This window comes from Lepidochelys olivacea (assembly GCF_965140295.1).
Source record: "Lepidochelys olivacea isolate rLepOli2 genome assembly, chromosome: 2".
Lineage (NCBI taxonomy): Eukaryota > Metazoa > Chordata > Testudines > Cheloniidae > Lepidochelys > Lepidochelys olivacea.
Genome location: NC_140412.1, coordinates 148,490,379 through 148,508,474, shown reverse-complemented (window position 1 = coordinate 148,508,474; position 18,096 = coordinate 148,490,379). Strand labels below are relative to the sequence as shown.

At 49.9% G+C, this 18,096-nt stretch overlaps 1 protein-coding gene across 2 annotated transcripts in view; it reads right to left on the bottom strand.

Moving 5' to 3' along the window:
- Positions 1-216: 216 nt before the first annotated feature.
- LOC311517073 (sodium-dependent neutral amino acid transporter B(0)AT3-like) overlaps positions 217-18,096 on the bottom strand; it is a 103,235-nt gene continuing 85,355 nt past the window's right edge. For both annotated transcript variants that reach the window (XM_084621646.1, XM_084621647.1), the window contains 2 exons: positions 3,856-4,018; positions 217-457 (listed from right to left, as the gene is read on the bottom strand). In XM_084621646.1, coding sequence (XP_084477772.1) covers positions 302-457; positions 3,856-4,018 — 319 coding nt within the window. In that variant the 3' untranslated portion in view covers positions 217-301. The remainder of the gene's footprint in view (positions 458-3,855; positions 4,019-18,096) is intronic.

Below are 18,096 nucleotides of genomic sequence, written 5' to 3'. Positions count from 1 at the left end.
TGTACTCAAATGGATTAATATTGGTGCTAATATCTCTCCACTATAAGAGATACTTTAGTTGTCAGTGCTGTATCTATGTGTATGGGCATGAAGTGGCCTATTAGATATTGAGAAAAGGAGAAACATTAGGGAATAAGGAGATATTGACAGTAATTTAAAGAGAAATACTGATGGTGCTACTGTCTAACAATTAAAATTTTCACATATTTTGCTGATGTATAGTTAGGATAAATACATATTCTTGAACTTATAAAAAGCATTATCAGTTTCCTGAGGTGCCATTGGTAGTGTTTTCACAGGGTTAGGTTCCTTCCTTCTTTCTCCTTCCTAGCATTCTTTTCATCAGATGATAGAATGCTACCATAGGTATGAATATACAAGGAAGGACTACCAACAGGACACAGATGGCCAGTATCCAAGCTGGATAGTCTTTCTCCTCCTTCATGGGAAAATCTTTCTATGGAGATAAAAATAAATATAAACAGTAACTGAAATATATAATGACTTATGGCATCAATTGACATACATGGAAAAATAAGAATAAAAAAAGAAGAAAAATTATGCTAGCAATAAAAACAGGGGACCAGTGACACTGTTACTGTACCTGTTCTTCCAAATTGAAACATGAAGGGGTTTTAATGTATACATTTTACTGTAAACAAGTATTTAAACATACAGATTGGCATACATGAAAAAAACAGTATAGAATAACTTTTTAAATCTCAGATAAAACCAATTTTAAAAACAGAAAAATTAAGTTTATATTGAACTTAATCCCATAATTTTTTAACTTCATAAATCAGAAGAACTGATTTTTTTTCAATTTTGGCATTTTCAGTTGCAATTTTAGGTCACAATTTGTCCTTGACTCTTGTGCGGGTTCAAGAACCATTCCATCAATTTTGCATGAGGCTTACAAGAATCAAGCAGCAGGTCCAATGCTAACAGGGAGACAAAAGGGACATTTCCCTCCCCACCCCAAATGATCTTCAAAGAGTTACAAATTATTGTCAGAAAGGCCACAATATGTACAGAGTTATTCCGTATGAAGCAGTGGAATAGCAGCAGATTGGAGAGTCTTCATCCTTTATATAAATTATAAATCACAGCAAAATACTGACACAGTAGCCAAATGTTGCTTTTTGAAACTCTCAGAATCCAAGATTTTCCAAGGGTCCAACTGTCCCTTGGATTCCTGGAAGGTTTTGGGGGTTTTTTTGTTTTTTTTTTAAATAGCTACACCCAGGGATCCCAAAATGCTCATTCTCTCCCCTGCACTCCCCCATAATGGAACCCTAGAACTGGCCCTGCCAAGCAGTGTTCCTTCAGTGTGCCCCTACTGAGAAATATCTTCTCAAATGGGACAAAGAAGAAGCAGGGCCAAAGCCCTGCCCACTACTCACAACAGTTTACAGGGTGGATGAGACAAACAGAAGGCAGCAGGATGCTCTGTGTTAAAGAACACTGTTATCTGTCATGTCTCTCTGTAGACTAGGGAGCTCAGGGAAGCACAGTCCTTCTAGGAAGTACTGCTGAGGTAATATGAGTCTATACTACCCCCTTTCTAAGGCCTTGTCAGGATTGGAGAACTAAGTTGATTGTAAATGAACCAACTGTTTTGGACCTATTGTAACACAAATGATTCAGTGTGTCCATACAACCCGTGCTGAATTTTGTTAAAAGACAGCTTCACTCTTGCTCTTTTTCCACACTTGCGCTCAGTTGCAATGTCCTCTCGGTAACTATCTCACAATACCTGCTACAGCTGTAGATGCTCTGCAGTCGGAAGGATTTTCTGCAGGCAGTGTGGGATACATCTTGAAGCATATGGGACCCCTTGTGGAAGAAGTTATCAAACTTTCACTATCTCCTGGGAAACTCCCATAATTCTCATGGGGGTATCCCAGAACTCGCTTGATGTCAGCACAGTTACTAGGCTGTTTTGCAATATGGAGCCCAGGCGGAATGTTCTGTTGTCTTCTTTGCCAAGGAAGAAACATTTGTGCTGGAGCTTTTGAGGCATCTTCAGTGAGGATGTTGTGAGTATTCTGGGGATTTCTGTAGAGAGTCTTTGACCAATATAAACAGTGCATGCACTTCAATGGGGAAGGTTCTTGCAAGCAGTGCCTTCATGGCTGCAAGCCATACAGCGAGATGCAGTGTACATTGTGGAATCCTTTTGGAACTAGACCACAGCTACAGTTTGGTGGGACCACATAGTTCTCAAGACCTGGGGTAATTGGCAATGGCTGCAGCACTTCATTTTGAGGAAAGTGACATTCCTGGAATGCTTTCCTGTGCTGGTCCCGACCCTGCAGTGGCAGGCAGATATCTAGGTTAAGTGTTATCTACCCTCTTTTGAACACAGAAAAGTGAATGGCAGTTGCTCTGTGGAAGCTGGCCATACCAGATTGCTATTGGTCAGTGGAGAAGTATCATAAAGTTAGGAAGGCAGTGTGGCTTAGTGGACAGAGCACTGCACAGGGATTTAGAAGACCTGGGTTTTAGTCCTTGTTCTTCTGCTGGGTAATAGGCAAGTCACAGCCCTTCTGTGTTTCTCAGTTGTCCCAGCTCTAAAATGGGGATAACAATACTGATATCCTTTATAAAGTGCTTTGAGACCTACTGATGAAAAATACTATGTTCAAGATATGTAGTATTATTTAATCCACCATGGAGATGTGCAAAGACAACCATCATGTTTTTCAGTGTCATGTTATCAAGGTGGCCAATGGTCCATTACTTAATGAGGGACTAGAGCAGTTAGTCTTCCCAAATCATACCAGAACAACTGTGTATCCAGGTGCCCATTCTGTGTCTTCCACGTCAAGCCAAAGACTACATTAAAAGATGGAGTATAGCTATTTGATGATGTGGACCTTAGTAGATCCAAGGACCTCTAGATCAGATGTCTAGAAAAATGTATGATGTGAGAATTTCTAAGGATTTAGTACTCTTTTAGAGAGAGTCAAATAGAACTCTTCGTAACAATCTTGGGACTAATTGTGATATTGGGGGCCCTGCATAGCCACTACTACCCTGCATTATGGGACCTTATACTGAAAATGTGCACAAAGCAAATAAGAAGATTCAACTGAACAGATGCTGGGTGTAAACTGAGTGTGTTTTGGGGGGATGGTAGGCCAGCTGGAGATGACTTTTGACTTGCAATTACTGTTTTGCTTATTTGTTTTCTCCCTAATTTCTGCATTTTGCACAATGTATGTGAAAATAAAGGTATTTAAAAAGAATGAAATGTGCACGCCTCCACTTTTGCACAAATGGACCTGAGAGTAGAGCTGGACAAATAATTGATTTTCAGTTCAGCCAGCAAACTGAAAAATCAGAAGTAGTATTTAGTTTGGTTCTGAAAATGTTTGGAATTTGTTTTGGAAAAGTCCAGTCAGCTTCAGAAATGTGTGTGTGTTCCCCTCATCACCTTTAGGCCAGTTGTTATGGCACTTGCCTTGGGATATGGGAGACCCAGCTTTTGAGTCCCTCTGCTGAAGAAGGAACATTAACTCACTGCTCTCCCCTCTGAAGTGAGCATCATAACCACCAGGCTATCGACTCTTTGTGGTTGGATTGCTCTCAGTTGCTACTGTTGAAGCTGTTCCATATAAATATTTAGTACTCACTGGGCCAAAACGAAAGACAAATTGACTTTTTAGCCTGGTGATTAGGGAGGTACGAGATATGGATTCAAATGTCTCCTCTGAACCAGGAAGACAGAAGATTCGAATTACATCTCCTACCTCCAAGGTGAATGCCTTAATTTGGAAGCATCCGGAGATAGGAGAAGAGTGTAACAATGTTTTTTGAAAATAAATGGATTAAAAATATTGGACAACATACATATTTAGGATTCCAGGCTCCATAGCTTGGTTGATTCTGGGTCTGAAGGGTAACAAAGGCAATAAAGACTGTAAGCATTAGCAGAGGGCTAATAATTCTCCACGACACCTGCCAGTAGAAGTTTGGTTGTCGTCCTGTCATCCATTTCACATCATCACTGAACCTATGAGCCAAATAATGTTTACGATTATTTTTAGATTTATACAATTTTTTTACATTTTTATTGAGAAGCATATTATATATTCTTATGTCCTTACCCTGGATTTTAATTAATAACAAAAACCTTTAAGTTACAAGTAAGAGGCCAGATCCTCAGCTTGTGATTTCCATACTTTTTAATGTTTGAATTGTTCTATAAATCTGCTCAGTGGTATGTGTGCACATGTATTGCTCTTAGAAACCTTAAACCAGATGCTCAGCTGGATGCAACTGTATTTACATCAGCTGAGGATTAACCCTTCCCCCCCCAACTAATACAGCACACACACATCTTAAAAAGAAATTATCAGTGACCATCCCTTTATCTGTGCCCCCAAATTGGTATTACGATGGCAGTGTCTCAGCCAGCTTCCACTGAAATCAGGGTCTAATCTTTGATATTACTGGGATCTGGACTGAACTTTAATACGCATTTTAAACATGATAAATATGAATAATATAACTGCATGTATCATTGTGTATTATCAAGTTTGATGGTTTTTTATTACATGAACAGTTTGTTTTAATGTATAGGACAGATTTATAATCTGGAGTGAGAATTATGTTTATTCTATGTTCAAACAGTGGTTTTGTCTCCAAATATATTAGTCTAATTAGAGAAAGTTGGAATTATTTTGTTCATTAGAAAGTCTGTTTGGATGTCTTTATACTCTATGGGTTCTGGGGGACAGATTAGACAGACAGATTGATGAAATTCAAATACTATTGAATCAAATGTATTTTGTGGATAGTATTATGTAAGGCCAGACTTTTTCCAACTCTACATTAAAATCTCTAAATATTTAATACAGATAGCTTAGCGGAAGCGATCTACTGAATGCTTAAGGTCGTTTAGACTTTGTAGTGATTGTGAGTGTTGATGCAGGGGGCACAGTTAAGTTTGCTTGGGTATCAGTCAGTGGCTTTTTTTTTTCTTCCTACTCTAATTGTGTGCTTGAGGGATGGGAAGGTGTTTGGTGAGAGAGATCTGATTATTAAGGTTGGTGTTAAATTATTTAGGAAACCTTACCTTTTGATTTACAATTTTTAATTTTAAAATTGATTACAAAATATTTAAAGGTATGTCTTCTCATGAATTAACTTAGCAGCTTCTGTAGTAGTTGAACAACTTTTTATTTAAATTCCTATTTTAAAAATGTTTTAAGTGAAGCTTCTGTTAAAATTTAAATGGGAAGTGATACCCATAATGCTTGCAAAACCTCTGTTCTATATAGATGCTATATGCCCTATATTTAAGGCCACATTTTATTCATGGGTATTTTCAGTAAAAGTCATGGACAGGTCACGGGCAGTAAACAAAAATTCACCACCCATGACCTGTCCATGATTTGTACTGTATACCCCTGACTAAATCTTGAGGGGCTGGCAGCCCAGGGGCTGCCTCAGATGCTTGGGGGGGGCGGGCTACAGGTGCTTGGGGGATGCAGCCAGGGAGGTGCCGTGGGTGCTCAGAGGGGGAGCGGCCTGGGAGGTGCCGTGGATGCGAAGGGGATGGGGTTGGCAGGCTCAACACTGCTCCCCAGAAGTGTGATATCTCTGTCACTCAGCTCCTAGCTCCGCATGCTGTCCAGACCCAAACGCCACCTCCGCAGCTCCCATTGTCCAGGAACCATGGCCAATGGGAGCTGCAAGGGTAGTGCCTGCAGGTGGAGGCAGCATACAGAGTTAGGAGCTGAGGGAGAGACATCTTGCTGCTTCTGGGGAGCCCCCCCCCCAAGGTAAGCAACACCCAGAGCCCTCACCCCCTCCTGCACCCCAACCCCCCTCCTACATCTAAACTCCTGCTGCTGCTGGTGGGGGGGTGAGGGGGTTTTGGCCTGAGACTGCCCCAGCAGACCCCAGGCCAGCTGCACCGGCCACTGCAGAAGTCCCAGAAAGTCACAGAATCAGTGACTTCTGTGACCTCCCTGACAGATTTGCAGCCTTACAGATATTCCATAAAAAACTGATAAATGAATAAGAAGTCAGTAAAGTGAGATACTCAAAAATAAAAATAAAGTGTCAAGATTAAGGTTGTCCATTCAACCTTATGAACAACCACCATCATCTGTGATGATGCTTCTCTTAATGATTGAGGAAGAGTAGTAGTTTTAACCAGACTATTAACAAATTAAATAATTTTTAAACAAAACAAGAATAATTTGTAAAGTTACTAGGCTCCGCTTCTGGCGCTTCATTTCTTGGATTCTCTGATTTCCTCAGCTGCTAAGATATCCAAGGACTAAATCTGGGGGTTATGATATCTGACAATTACATAGTAGCCTTTGCAGAATTCTATTCCTTGGTAAAAGGCAAGGAGAAAGTATAACCATTATAAATATAGACAATTATAAAGAAAGAGGTAAGCACATAAGTTTTAGTCAAAGGATTAATTTCAGGCCATAAGGGAATTTATTTATATTTATTAATTTAATTTATATATATTGTGACAAAGCTCTATCCTTGCCTCCATGGGTCCCATGTTTCCTGGCGGATTTCGCTAGCCTCAGAGGCTCACTGTGATCCTCCATGTAACCCTTCTCTCTCTAGAGACAAGGGTCACAGTCTACTGAGTCATTTTCATCATAAGCCAGCGAGGGAGGTGAGGAGAACTTATCCTTCCTTGCACAGTCTCTGTTATCTCCCAGTCTCAGTGATTAATCAGGGGGCAAAGGTCGGGGGGGAGCCCAGGCCCACCCTCTAGTCCGGGCTCCAGCCCAGGGACCCTAATAGTATCAGCTATGGTAGCTGACCCTTTAGAAAAATGACATGTACAATTCCCTGGGCTACTTCCCCCACAGCAGCCCTCACTTCCTCAAGCTCCACTTCACCCTTACCCCAGGGCCTCCTTCCTTGTGCCCGATATGGTGTGTACTACTCAACCTCTCCAACAGCATGACTTTCTCCCACAGCTCCTGACATGCATATCCACCCGACTAACTGGGAGGCGTTTAACTAGTTTCAGGTGTCCCAAGCAGCCTAGCCTTCTCCCCGCCTTCTGGAAAGTTCTTAATTGGCCCCAGGTGTCTTAATTGACCTGGAGCAGCTGCCATTTCACTTATCCTGGTACCAGGGATTTGTTTAGCCTGGAGCTAATGTATCTATCTCCCACTACTTTTCCATAGCCAGCTGGCCTTGTCCAGTCACAATATATAAATTTTATATAAAAAAACATGCCAAAAGAAAAATAAATATCTTGATATGAAGATTTATTTCCTGATAGATGAAGAAATTTAGACAGACAGTAAGTGAGTGGAGATTTTAAAGGGCATATCAGGGAGAACAAATAACAGATAAGTTTGCTTGTTGCTTGAAGGAAGTTGTGAAGAGAAGAGTGTGGGAAAAGGATTCCTTTCATCCCAGGTACTTTGGGAGAGTCCACATGTGCAGCCCATCTGGGTGTTACACTGAGGAGAGTATTTGGTGCTTACTGTAAAGTTCTGAAAATGTTACAATAATACATTAAAAACAAACCCACGTATAACAGCATGAAGGTTCTTTTAAGGTTGGGGGATAACAGGGTACCACTCCAGCTGTACGAACTGTGAGATGGCTAAAGTAGATGCTGGCCCCCATTCCAGCTGCTAGCTATCTTCAGCGGCCAGATCCGTGTGGGTCTCCTGCAGGTACTACTGGGTACTTCCCTCCTGAAGGAAGGAGAGCACCTGGCACCTGCGGAGACCCAGCCTACAGCATTCAACGTTGCAAAGATGATGGGTGCCATGAGGAGGGCTGGGGGGGGGATCTGCACCAGCAGGGATGCTCACAGCCCCCATTGGGCCGCACAGCAAACCATGACCTATCTCATAGTCGAGCAAGGAGTCACGGAAGCCGTAGACCCACTGGTAGGCTGCAGGGGCCTGCTTCTCAGTCCTTTTACCCTCCCCCATGAGGGCCCTCAGGGCCCAGAGGATTTGATGAAAATCCCTCCCAATCACTGGAGAGCAAGCTGCACTTGTTGCAGGAGCCATGGACATCTTCCAGAAACTCCCACAGCTCCTCTCGCAGCATATGGGGGGGGGTGTGGTCATCACTGGCCCCCAGCCTTCCTCCAGATGGGCTGCCGGCACAGCCCTGTGGCCCACTGAGATGGGCAGACATAGGGAGGACCCCCCCACACACATGGCCCCTGATAGGCTGGCGCTACATGGTCCACCTCAGACCCCAGCTCAATGGGGTGCAGTGGAGGGAAGATAGCAGCCCTTAGTGGGTTGGGACAGGAAAACACAAAGGCCGCTCCCTAGGGATCATCCTCTGGCAAAGGGAAGGAGACAGCCCTAGGAGCGGCAATAGCATTGCAGGAGGTGGAGGGGATAGGGCAGGGGTCAGGAACAGGGCTGGAGAGTAGGGCAGAGACAGGATCCTGGGCCCCAGTAGCCTGGTCACTGGGCAGTGTCCCCTCTTGGTCTGGCTCAGGGGTCTGGGGGGTGGGAAGGAGGTCCCCAGTGATGCTGGGCTCAGGCTCTATGGCAGGTGTGACAGCCATGGCATCAGGAGGTGGACAATCTTTAGAGTGGGGAAGGAACTCTGGCAGGCCCCACCAAACTCTAGGGTACAGATGTGAGGACCTGCATGAAATACACCCCCCTCCCCAGCCTATTCTTACCAGCTTAGGTTAAAAACTTTCCCTGTTCTTTGTTTAAAACGCTTGGTGGTGACAGCATACGGTTCAAGGACAAGGCAAAGTTTGTACCTTGGGAAAGATACCACTTGGAGAGGTCTTCCCCCCAAAATATCCCCTCAAGCCCTACACCCCCTTTTCTGGGGAAGGCTTGATAAGAATCCTCACCAATTTGTACAGGTGAGCACAGACCCAAATCCTTGGATCTTAAGAACAATGAAAAATCAGATTGTTAAAAGAAGAATTTTAATTAAATAAAAGGTAAAAGAATCACCTCTATAAAATCAGGATAGAAAATACTTTACAGGGTATTCAGATTCAAAAGAGAGAGGATCCCCCTCTAGGCAAAACCTTAAAGTTACAGAAAACAGGAATAAACCTCCCTCTTAACAGGGAAAATTCACATAAAACAAAAAAAACTAATCTGCCTTGCCTGGCTTACCTATACTGGTTGCAATATTGGAGACTTGGATTACGATGCGTTGGAGAAGATGGATTTCTGTCTGGCCTGTCTCAGTCCCAAGAGAGAACCACCATGTAAACAAAGAGCACAAACAAAAGTCCCTCTCTCCCCCCACCCCCCAAGATTTGAAAGTATCTTGTCCCCTTATTGGTCCTTTGGGTCAGGTGCCAGCCAGGTTAGCTGAGCTTCTTAATCCTTGACAGGTAACAGGATGTTGCCTCTGGCCAGGGGAAATTTTATAGCACTGTATACAGAAAGGTGTTTACCCTTCTCTTTATATTTATGACAGGGCCCCTGCCAGAGAAGGAGGTCGGTTGCCCCGCACCAACGAGGGATGCCCCGGTGACTTGGGTCCTGGCCGCGGGGCACTGGCTGTCGGATGTGTCCCATTGTTCGGTAGAGGTAGCACCGGGCCTCCCCCATGGAATAATCTACCCAGTAGCGGGTCCCCGGTAGGGGATGAGGAAGGACCTCTCGAGCATCTCTCCGTCAGGCACTGCCAGCTGCAGTTGAAGCTGCACCTGCCAGTGGAACGAGAGGACATGACAGAGGGCAGAGTCTTTGCAGCCCAGTAGGAGAGGGCTAATCATGGATATAGGTTTCCCCAGAGTAGAGAGGATAGGTAACAGGGCAGCATTAGGAAGGAAGGGAGGGACGGAGGTCAGGACTATTCAGACACCCAGGTCCTCCAGCGGGTCCAGGGGGATGAACATGGCCCCCACCACCAGGCCCTTCTCCACTGCCTCCTAGGCGGCAGCCTCCAATGCTAGGAAGAACACAACCTTTCCATACATCTTGGAGGCTGCTACAATGGCTGTGGGCCCCACCACCCTCACCAACGCCTACACGTAGGTCTCCACATGAGGTAAGGCGGGCACCAGGAGGCAATGAATTCCAAGAGATCCTGGACCAGATACAGGTTGTCGAAGATGGTGCGGTCCGGGACGGCGTAGGTCTGGTCTGAGTGGATCACATCCGCCAGCACGGACCCCAGCCGCAGCAAGATGGCTTTCACTATGACCTTGTAGTCCATGCAGAGGAGCGAGACGGGATGCCAATTTTGTAAATCGCGGAGGCTGTGACTGGGTCTGGGCCGAGGACGTCCCAGAACATGCGGTAGAACTCCACGGTCAGCCTGTCCATGCCTGGAGATTTATTGGTGGGCGTGAGGCGGACGGCTTCAGAGAACTCTACCAGAGTGAGAGGCAGCTCTAGTTGGTCTTGGTCGCCCGCACTGACTATCAGAAGTTCGTCCCAGAGCACTCTGCAAGCGTTAGGATTGATCAGATCCGGGGAGAAGAGGCCTGCGTAGAAGTCATGGGCACTCCCACACATCTCCACCGGATCTGTGAGGGGGGTGCCGTCTTCTGCTAGAAGGCAAGTGACATGTTCCTTGGCCCCCCCCTCATTTTCTCCAGGGCGTAGAAGAAATGGGAGCCGCGATCCATCTCCCGAAGGAGGCGGATGCGGAATCGAACAAAGGCACCTTAGGCCTGATGGTCCTCGAGGGCCCAGAGCTCCTCCCGCTTCTCCTGGCATGCCCCACAGAGGGATGGAACCTCGGGGCTGGTGACCAGAAGCCTCTCTAGCTCTAAGACCTCCTGTTCCAGCTGCCCTATTGCTGCATCCCTCCATCAGCTGGCGCCCCGGGTGTAGTCACAGCAGAAGAGCCAGACTCACACCTTCCCCAGGTCCCACCACAGCCGTGCCAAGGAAGACGCTTGCTCTTGCCAGGCCAGCCAGAACTCCCAGAAGGACGCCACGAAGCCCACATCCTCCAACAAGCTGTTGTTAAAATGCCAATAGGCCAGCCCCGGCCTCTCTGCACAGAGAGAGGCCGTCACAATGGCTAAATGATGATCGGAGAAAGGGGCCGACCGGATGCTGGAGGAGTGGGCCCGTGAAAGGTGGAAACATGATAAGTAGATGCGGTCCAACCAGGAGTGTCACGACCGATGGGCCTCCACCCGGACAAAGGTGAACATCGAGACGTCATCCAGGTGGTGGTCACGCCAGATGTCCACCAGGGAGTGATGGTCGACTATCTCCTGGAAGACATCCACGGCAGCTGGGCACTGCTTGGTCCCAGAGCAGTCCCGCTCCTCGAGGGTAGTATTAAAGTCCCTGCCCAGGATCAGGCACTCATGAGGATCCAAGGTGCTGAGGAAGGCGGACACCTGCTGAAAGAAACGCAGCTGATCCGGGCCCAATGTCAGGGCATAGACGTTAACAAGGTTGACCACAAGCCCCTCAACAGGCGGCCTGGCACAGCCGCAGCGACCCCCAGCACCTCGGGCCGTAGGTCGGGGGAGAACAGGGTCGCCACTCCAGCCGTATGAACTGTGAGATGGCTAAAGTAAATCCTGCCCCCCCCCATTCCAGCCACCAGCTGTCTTCGGCAGCTGGATCCGTATGGGTCTCCTGCAGGAAAATCACAGAGTACTCCCCATCCCGGAGGAAGGGGAGCACCTGGCACCTGCGGAAACCCATCCTACAGCCCCGGGTGTTGAACATTGCAATGGTGAGAGGTGCCATGAGGAGGGCTGGGGGGTGGGGAGGGGAGGAGGATCCTCACCGGCAGGGATGCTCACGGCTCCCAACGGGCCACACAACAATCCATGACCTACCCCATAAGTGAGTAAGGAGTCATGGAAGAGGCGGACCCGCTGGTAGGCCGCGGCAGCCTGCTTCCCAGTCCTTTTAGCCTCCCCCATGAGGGCCCTCGCAGCCTGGAGAATTTGATGGAAGTCCCCCCCATCGCTGGAGAGCGAGTTGCACCTTGTTAACGGGAGCCATGGACGTCCTCCAAGAACTCCTGCAGCTCCTCTCGTAGCGTATGGGGGGCCGGGGTCACTAGCCCCCAGCTTTCCTCTGGAGGGACCACTGACACAGCCCCGTGGCCCACTGAAACGGGCAGACAAGGGGCGGACCCCCGACGTGGCACCCGATGGGCTGGCGCCACGCAGCCCCCCTCAAACCCCAGCTCAATTGGGGGCAGCGGAGGGAAGATAGGAGTCCCTGGTGAGTCGGGACAGGGAAATACAGAGGCCGCTCCCTGGGGGCTATCCTCTGGGAGTGAGGAGATGATGGTCCCAGGGGCAGCAATGATATCATGGGAGGTGGAGGGGACAGGGATCCAGAGTAGGAGCAGGGCAGGGGTCAGGAGCAGAATCCAGGAGAGGGGCAAAGACAGGATCCTGGGCCCCAGTAGCCAGGCCGCTGGGAAATGGCCCATCTCAGTCAAGCTCAGGGATCTGGGGGGTGGGAAGGGGGCCCTCCATGATGCCAGGCTGTGGCTCCATGGCCGGCGTAGTAGCCACGGCATCGTCAGTGGGGTCCCTACCCGGGAAGGAGGTCGGTTGCCCCATGCCCACGAGGGACATCCCATGGGGCTTGGGTCCCAGCCACATGGCACTGGCCATCGCCTCAGTAGGCTCGGCTGCCATCAGCAGGGTGCCACCTGCGGCCGGGCAGATGGAGGAGTCCAGGGAACCCTCGGAGGTGGGAGCATGGAGAAAAGGGGGGCCCAGGGGTGAGGTCGCTCAGATCGAGGCCTGCTGGCAGACGGTCGTCCTCCCCCTGGGTGACCGGGATCAGACCCAGGGCTTCGATCTCCTCGTAGATGGAAGGGAGCTCTCCTTCCACCACTCCGGAGTTCTCCCCACCAGTGCCTGAAGCGACGCTCACCTTGGGGCTCACAGGGGCTCCAGATGGTAACGGGGCAGGAGGGGCTCCATCGGGGGCCTTGGAGGGAAGGGACTCAATTTCCTGATGCAAGTGCTGGAAGAACCAACTAGGGGCAGAGCTCTTCTTGACCTGCTGCTCACAAACTGGGAAGAATTAGTAGGGGAAGCAAAAGTGGGTGGGAACCTGGGAGGCAGTGACCATGAAATGGTCAAGTTCAGGATCCTGACACAAGGAAGAAAGGAAAGCAGCAGAATATGGACCCTAGACTTCAGAAAAGCAGACTTTGACTCCCTCAGGGAACTGATGGGCAAGATCCCCTGGGAGAATAACATGAGGGGGAAAGGAGTCCAGGAGAGCTGGTTGTATTTTAAAGAATCCTTATTGAGGTTACGGGGACAAACCATCCCGCTGTGTAGAAAGAATAGTAAATATGGCAGGTGACCAGCTTGGCTTAACAGTGAAATCCTTGCTGCTCTTAAATACAAAAAAAGAGGCTTACAAGAAGTGGAAGATTGGACAAATGACCAGGGATGAGTATATAAATATTGCTCGGGCATGTAGGAATGGAATCATAGAATATCAGGGTTGGAAGGGACCCCAGAAGGTCATCTAGTCCAACCCCCTGCTCGAAGCAGGACCAATTCCCAGTTAAATCATCCCAGCCAGGGCTTTGTCAAGCCTGATCTTAAAAACCTCCAAGGAAGGAGATTCTACCACCTCCCTAGGTAACGCATTCCAGTGTTTCACCACCCTCTCAGTGAAAAAGTTTTTCCTAATATCCAATCTAAACCTCCCCCACTGCAACTTGAGACCATTACTCCTCGTTCTGTCATCTGCTACCATTGAGAACAGTCTAGAGCCATCCTCTTTGGAACCCCCTTTCAGGTAGTTGAAAGCAGCTATCAAATCCCCCCTCATTCTTCTCTTCTGCAGGCTAAACAATCCCAGCTCCCTCAGCCTCTCCTCATAACTCATGTGTTCCAGTCCCCTAATCATTTTTGTTGCCCTTCGCTGGACTCTCTCCAATTTATCCACATCCTTCTTGAAGTGTGGGGCCCAAAACTGGACACAGTACTCCAGATGAGGCCTCACCAATGTCGAATAGAGGGGAACGATCACGTCCCTCGATCTGCTCGCTATGCTCCTACTTATACAAGTACATTGCCTTATACAATCAGGAAGGCAAAAATCACACCTGGAGTTGCAGCTAGTGAGGGAAGTTAAGAGTAACAAGAAGGGTTTCTTCAGGTATGTTGGCAATAAGAAGAAAGCCAAGGAAAGTGTGGGCCCCTTACTAAATGAGGGAGGCAACCTAGTGACAGAGGATGTGGCAAAAGCTAATGGACTCAATGCTTTTTTTGCCTCTGTCTTCACAAACAAGGTCAGCTCCCAGGTTACTGCACTGGGCAGCACAGCATGGGGAGGAGGTGGCCAGCTTTCTGTGAAGGAAGAAGTGGTTCAGGACTATTTAGAAAAACTGGACGTGCACAAGTCTATGGGGCCAGATGCGTCCGAGAGTGCTAAAGGAATTGGCGGATGTGATTGCAGAGCCATTGGCTATTATCTTTGAAAACTCATGGCGATCAGGAGAGGTCCCGGAAGATTGGAAAAAGGCTAACGTAGTGCCCATCTTTAAAAAAGGGAAGAAGAATGATCCTGGGAACTACAGGCCGGTCAGCCTCACCTCAGTCCCTGGAAAAATCATGGAGCAGGTCCTCAAGGAATCAATTCTGAAGCACTTACAGGAGAGGAAAGTGATCAGGAACAGTCAGCATGGATTCACCAAGGGCAAGTCATGCCTGACTAATCTAATTGCCTTCTATGAGGAGATAACTGGCTCTGTGGATGAAGGGAAAGCAGTGGACGTGTTATTCCTCGACTTTAGTAAAGCTTTTGACACGGTCTCCCACAGTATTCTTGTCAGCAAGTTAAAGAAGTATGGGCTGGATGGATGCACTACAAGGTGGGTAGAAAGTTGGCTAGATTGTCGGGCTCAACGGGTAGTGATCAATGGCTCCATGTCTAGTTGGCAGCCGGTATCTAGCGGAGTGCCCCAAGGGTCGGTCCTGGGGCCGGTTTTGTTCAATATCTTCATTAATGATCTGGAGGATGGTGTGGATTGCACCCTCAGCAAGTTTGTGGATGACATTAAACTGGGAGGAGCGGTATGTGCTGGAGGGTAGGGATAGGATACAGAGGGACCTAGACAAATTGGAGGATTGGGCCAAAAGAAATCTGATGAGGTTCAACAAGGACAAGTGCAGAGTCCTGCACTTAGGACAGAAGAATCCAATGCACCGCTACAGACTAGGGACCGAATGGCTAGGCAGCAGTTCTGCAGAGAAGGACCTAGGGGTGACAGTGGACAAGAAGCTGGTTATGAGTCAACAGTGTGCCCTTGTTGCCAAGAAGGCCAATGGCATTTGGGGGTGTATAAGTAGGGGCATTGCCAGCAGATCGAGGGACGTGATCGTTCCCCTCTATTCGACATTGGTGAGGCCCCATCTGGAGTACTGTGTCCAGTTTTGGGCCCCACACTACAAGAAGGATGTGGAGATATTGGAGAGAGTCCGGCGAAGGGCAACAAAAATGATTAGGGGTCTGGAACACATGACTTATGAGGAGAGGCTGAGGGAACTGGGATTGTTTAGTCTGCGGAAGAGAAGAATGAGGGGGGATTTGATAGCTGCTTTTAACTACCTGAAAGGTGGATCCAAAGAGGATGGCTCTAGACTATTCTCAGTGATAGCAGATGTCAGGACAAGTAGTAATGGTCTCAAGTTGCAGTGGAGGAGGTTTAGGTTGGATATTAGGAAACACTTTTTCACTAGGAGGGTGGTGAAACACTGGAATGCGTTGCCTAGGGAGGTGGTGGAATCCCCTTCCTTAGAAGTTTTTAAGGTCAGGCTTGACAAATCCCTGGCTGGGATGATTTAGTTGGGATTGGTCCTGCTCTGGGCAGGGGGTTGGACTAGATGGCCTCCAGTGGTCCCTTCCAACTCTGTTATTCTATGATTCTATGACTCCAATGGAAGGGCGGTACTGCCCTCCCATGCTGCCATGTCTTCCCCAGCTGGTACCGGGGGATGGAACGCACCTGCAGGCAAGGCAGAAGGCTCGGCATCAGTGCCCCCCTTTCTGGTCTTCCGGGGGGCTTCCGCATCAGTGGAAAGGAGCGGAGCTTGAGCCTTCCGCTTGCCACACTTCCTGTGGACTAGGGCCCGTCCTTCCATGGCATCATTGGGGGGGCTGCAGGGGCGATGGCTCAGGGACTGTGGGAGGCAGCGGTGGGGCGGCATGAGGGAGGGAAGATTCCCCTGGGGCAGGCCCTCTCCCATGCTTGGCAGTATCCCTGCCGCACCCTCCTTTTGGGGCCCTGCCGGATTGCAGGCAGCAAAAGCGGGGCTCTCCCACTTGTCTGTGCGCACTGGGGAAAGCACCCCTTGGGCCCGAGCGGGAGCACTGGTGGACTGAGTAGAAGGAGGGGCGGCTCCGAGTGCCGGGCAGCCAGGAGTGCCAGCGATGATGGGGTCGGCGCCCCGCCAGGGCTGAGAGGTCCCAGATGCCCCTCCTTGCCCAGCCAAGGGGCAGTCCCTGCGGGTGTGCCCCATCACCCAGCAGAGGTAGCACCGGGGCCTCCCCTGTGGAATAATGCACCCGGTAATGGGCCCCCTGGTAGGGGACCAAGAATGACCCCTCAAGTGCCTCTCCATCACATGCTGCTGGCGGCAGTTGAAGCTGCACTTGCCGGGGGAACAAGAGGACATGATGGAGGGCGGGGTCTTTGCAGCCCAGTGGGAGAGGGCTCACGACAGAGATGTGTTTCCTAAGGGTGGAGAGGATGGGTAATAGGACGGCATTGGGGAGGGACGGAGGTCAGGACCAGGTGGATGCCCAGGTCATCCAGCGGCTCCAGGGGGACAAACACACTCCCCACCACCAGGTCCTTCTCCACCGCCTCCTGGGCGGTGGCCTCCGATGCTAAGAAGACGATGACCTTGCCATACATTTTGGAGGCCACCACAATGACCGTGGGCCCCACCACCCTCGCCAACGCCCGCACGTAGGTCTCCATGTGGGGCGAGGCAGGCACCAGGAGGCAACGGACGCCGTGCTTTCTGGTCATAGGGGGAAAGGGGCCCTGGCCGCTATAGATGGTAGCGGAGGCGGTGGATGGGAGAGATGACAGTCACAGGCGGGGGGGCTGCCACCACCTGGGCTTACGCCCTGGGAGCCGGGGGAGGGACACCTGCAGAGCTGGTGGAGGGAGCAGCAGGTAGGGACGCCGCAGCCTGTGGCGGGGCCGCAGCAGTGGGGGCAGTCCCTGCCATGGAGGGCCTGGTCTTTTTAGTGGGGTCCTTCCCCTTCTTCTTACCCTGGCCCTTCCCGCCAGCTGGGGGTGCTCCCCCAGAATTGGAGGAGGCGAGGGACGTGGCAGTAGCGGAGGTCACCGCGTTGGATGGCACCCCAGCAGGGGAGGTGACAGGTGGTTTGGCAGCAGCGGTTGAGGTAGAGGCCTGCGGGGGGGGGGGGGGATGGAGGGGCAGCCAGGGCTACTGGAGGGGCCCCACCCACCATGTCCCCTGCCATAATGAACAGGGAGGGAGGGAGGGGAAAGGGGAAGCAGGTCAACCACTCCTCCCTGCAAGGCTGCAAGCAGGGGAGGAGGGCGCCCAAAGGGGTGGGCTGGGCAGGGGGGCTATCAAGGGCTCGTGGGGGACAATCACTGACTCAGAATAGAAATCCGGCTCCTCTAGCTGCACTAGGGGAGGGGGGTCATAACAACATGGGGGGGGGGTGCAGTGAGATAGGGGCAATCTCAAACAGGGGAAGGGCACAAGCGCATGGGAGGGGGCATGGGTGCACTGAGTAAGGGGCCAATCAGAGCAGGGGTACCACATGGGGAGCGGGGAGAACCAGCCTGGAGGTAGGACAGGGAACCAAGGAGCTAGCTTCAGAGGCCGGGGTGGGGCAAACAAACAAAAGCTGCAGAGGGAAAAGGGCAGGGCAGGCAAACAAACTGAAGCTAGTGAGGTGCTGGGGTAAAAGGGAGGACAAAAAGTCTGCAAGGGGCAAATGGGGCAGGTAGCAAGGGACAAAGCTGGGGGCTTGCTGAAGGGGTCAGTCGGGGGGGGGCACACGCGCCTACATGCGCATGCAAAGCATCAATGAGGGCTGGCTGCTGCTTCATGCCCAAAAGGTGGTGAAAGGGCACGGCAAACCAAGCAAGCAGCAGAGTCCCAGAGGCAGGAGCTTGAGGCAGATGATAAGT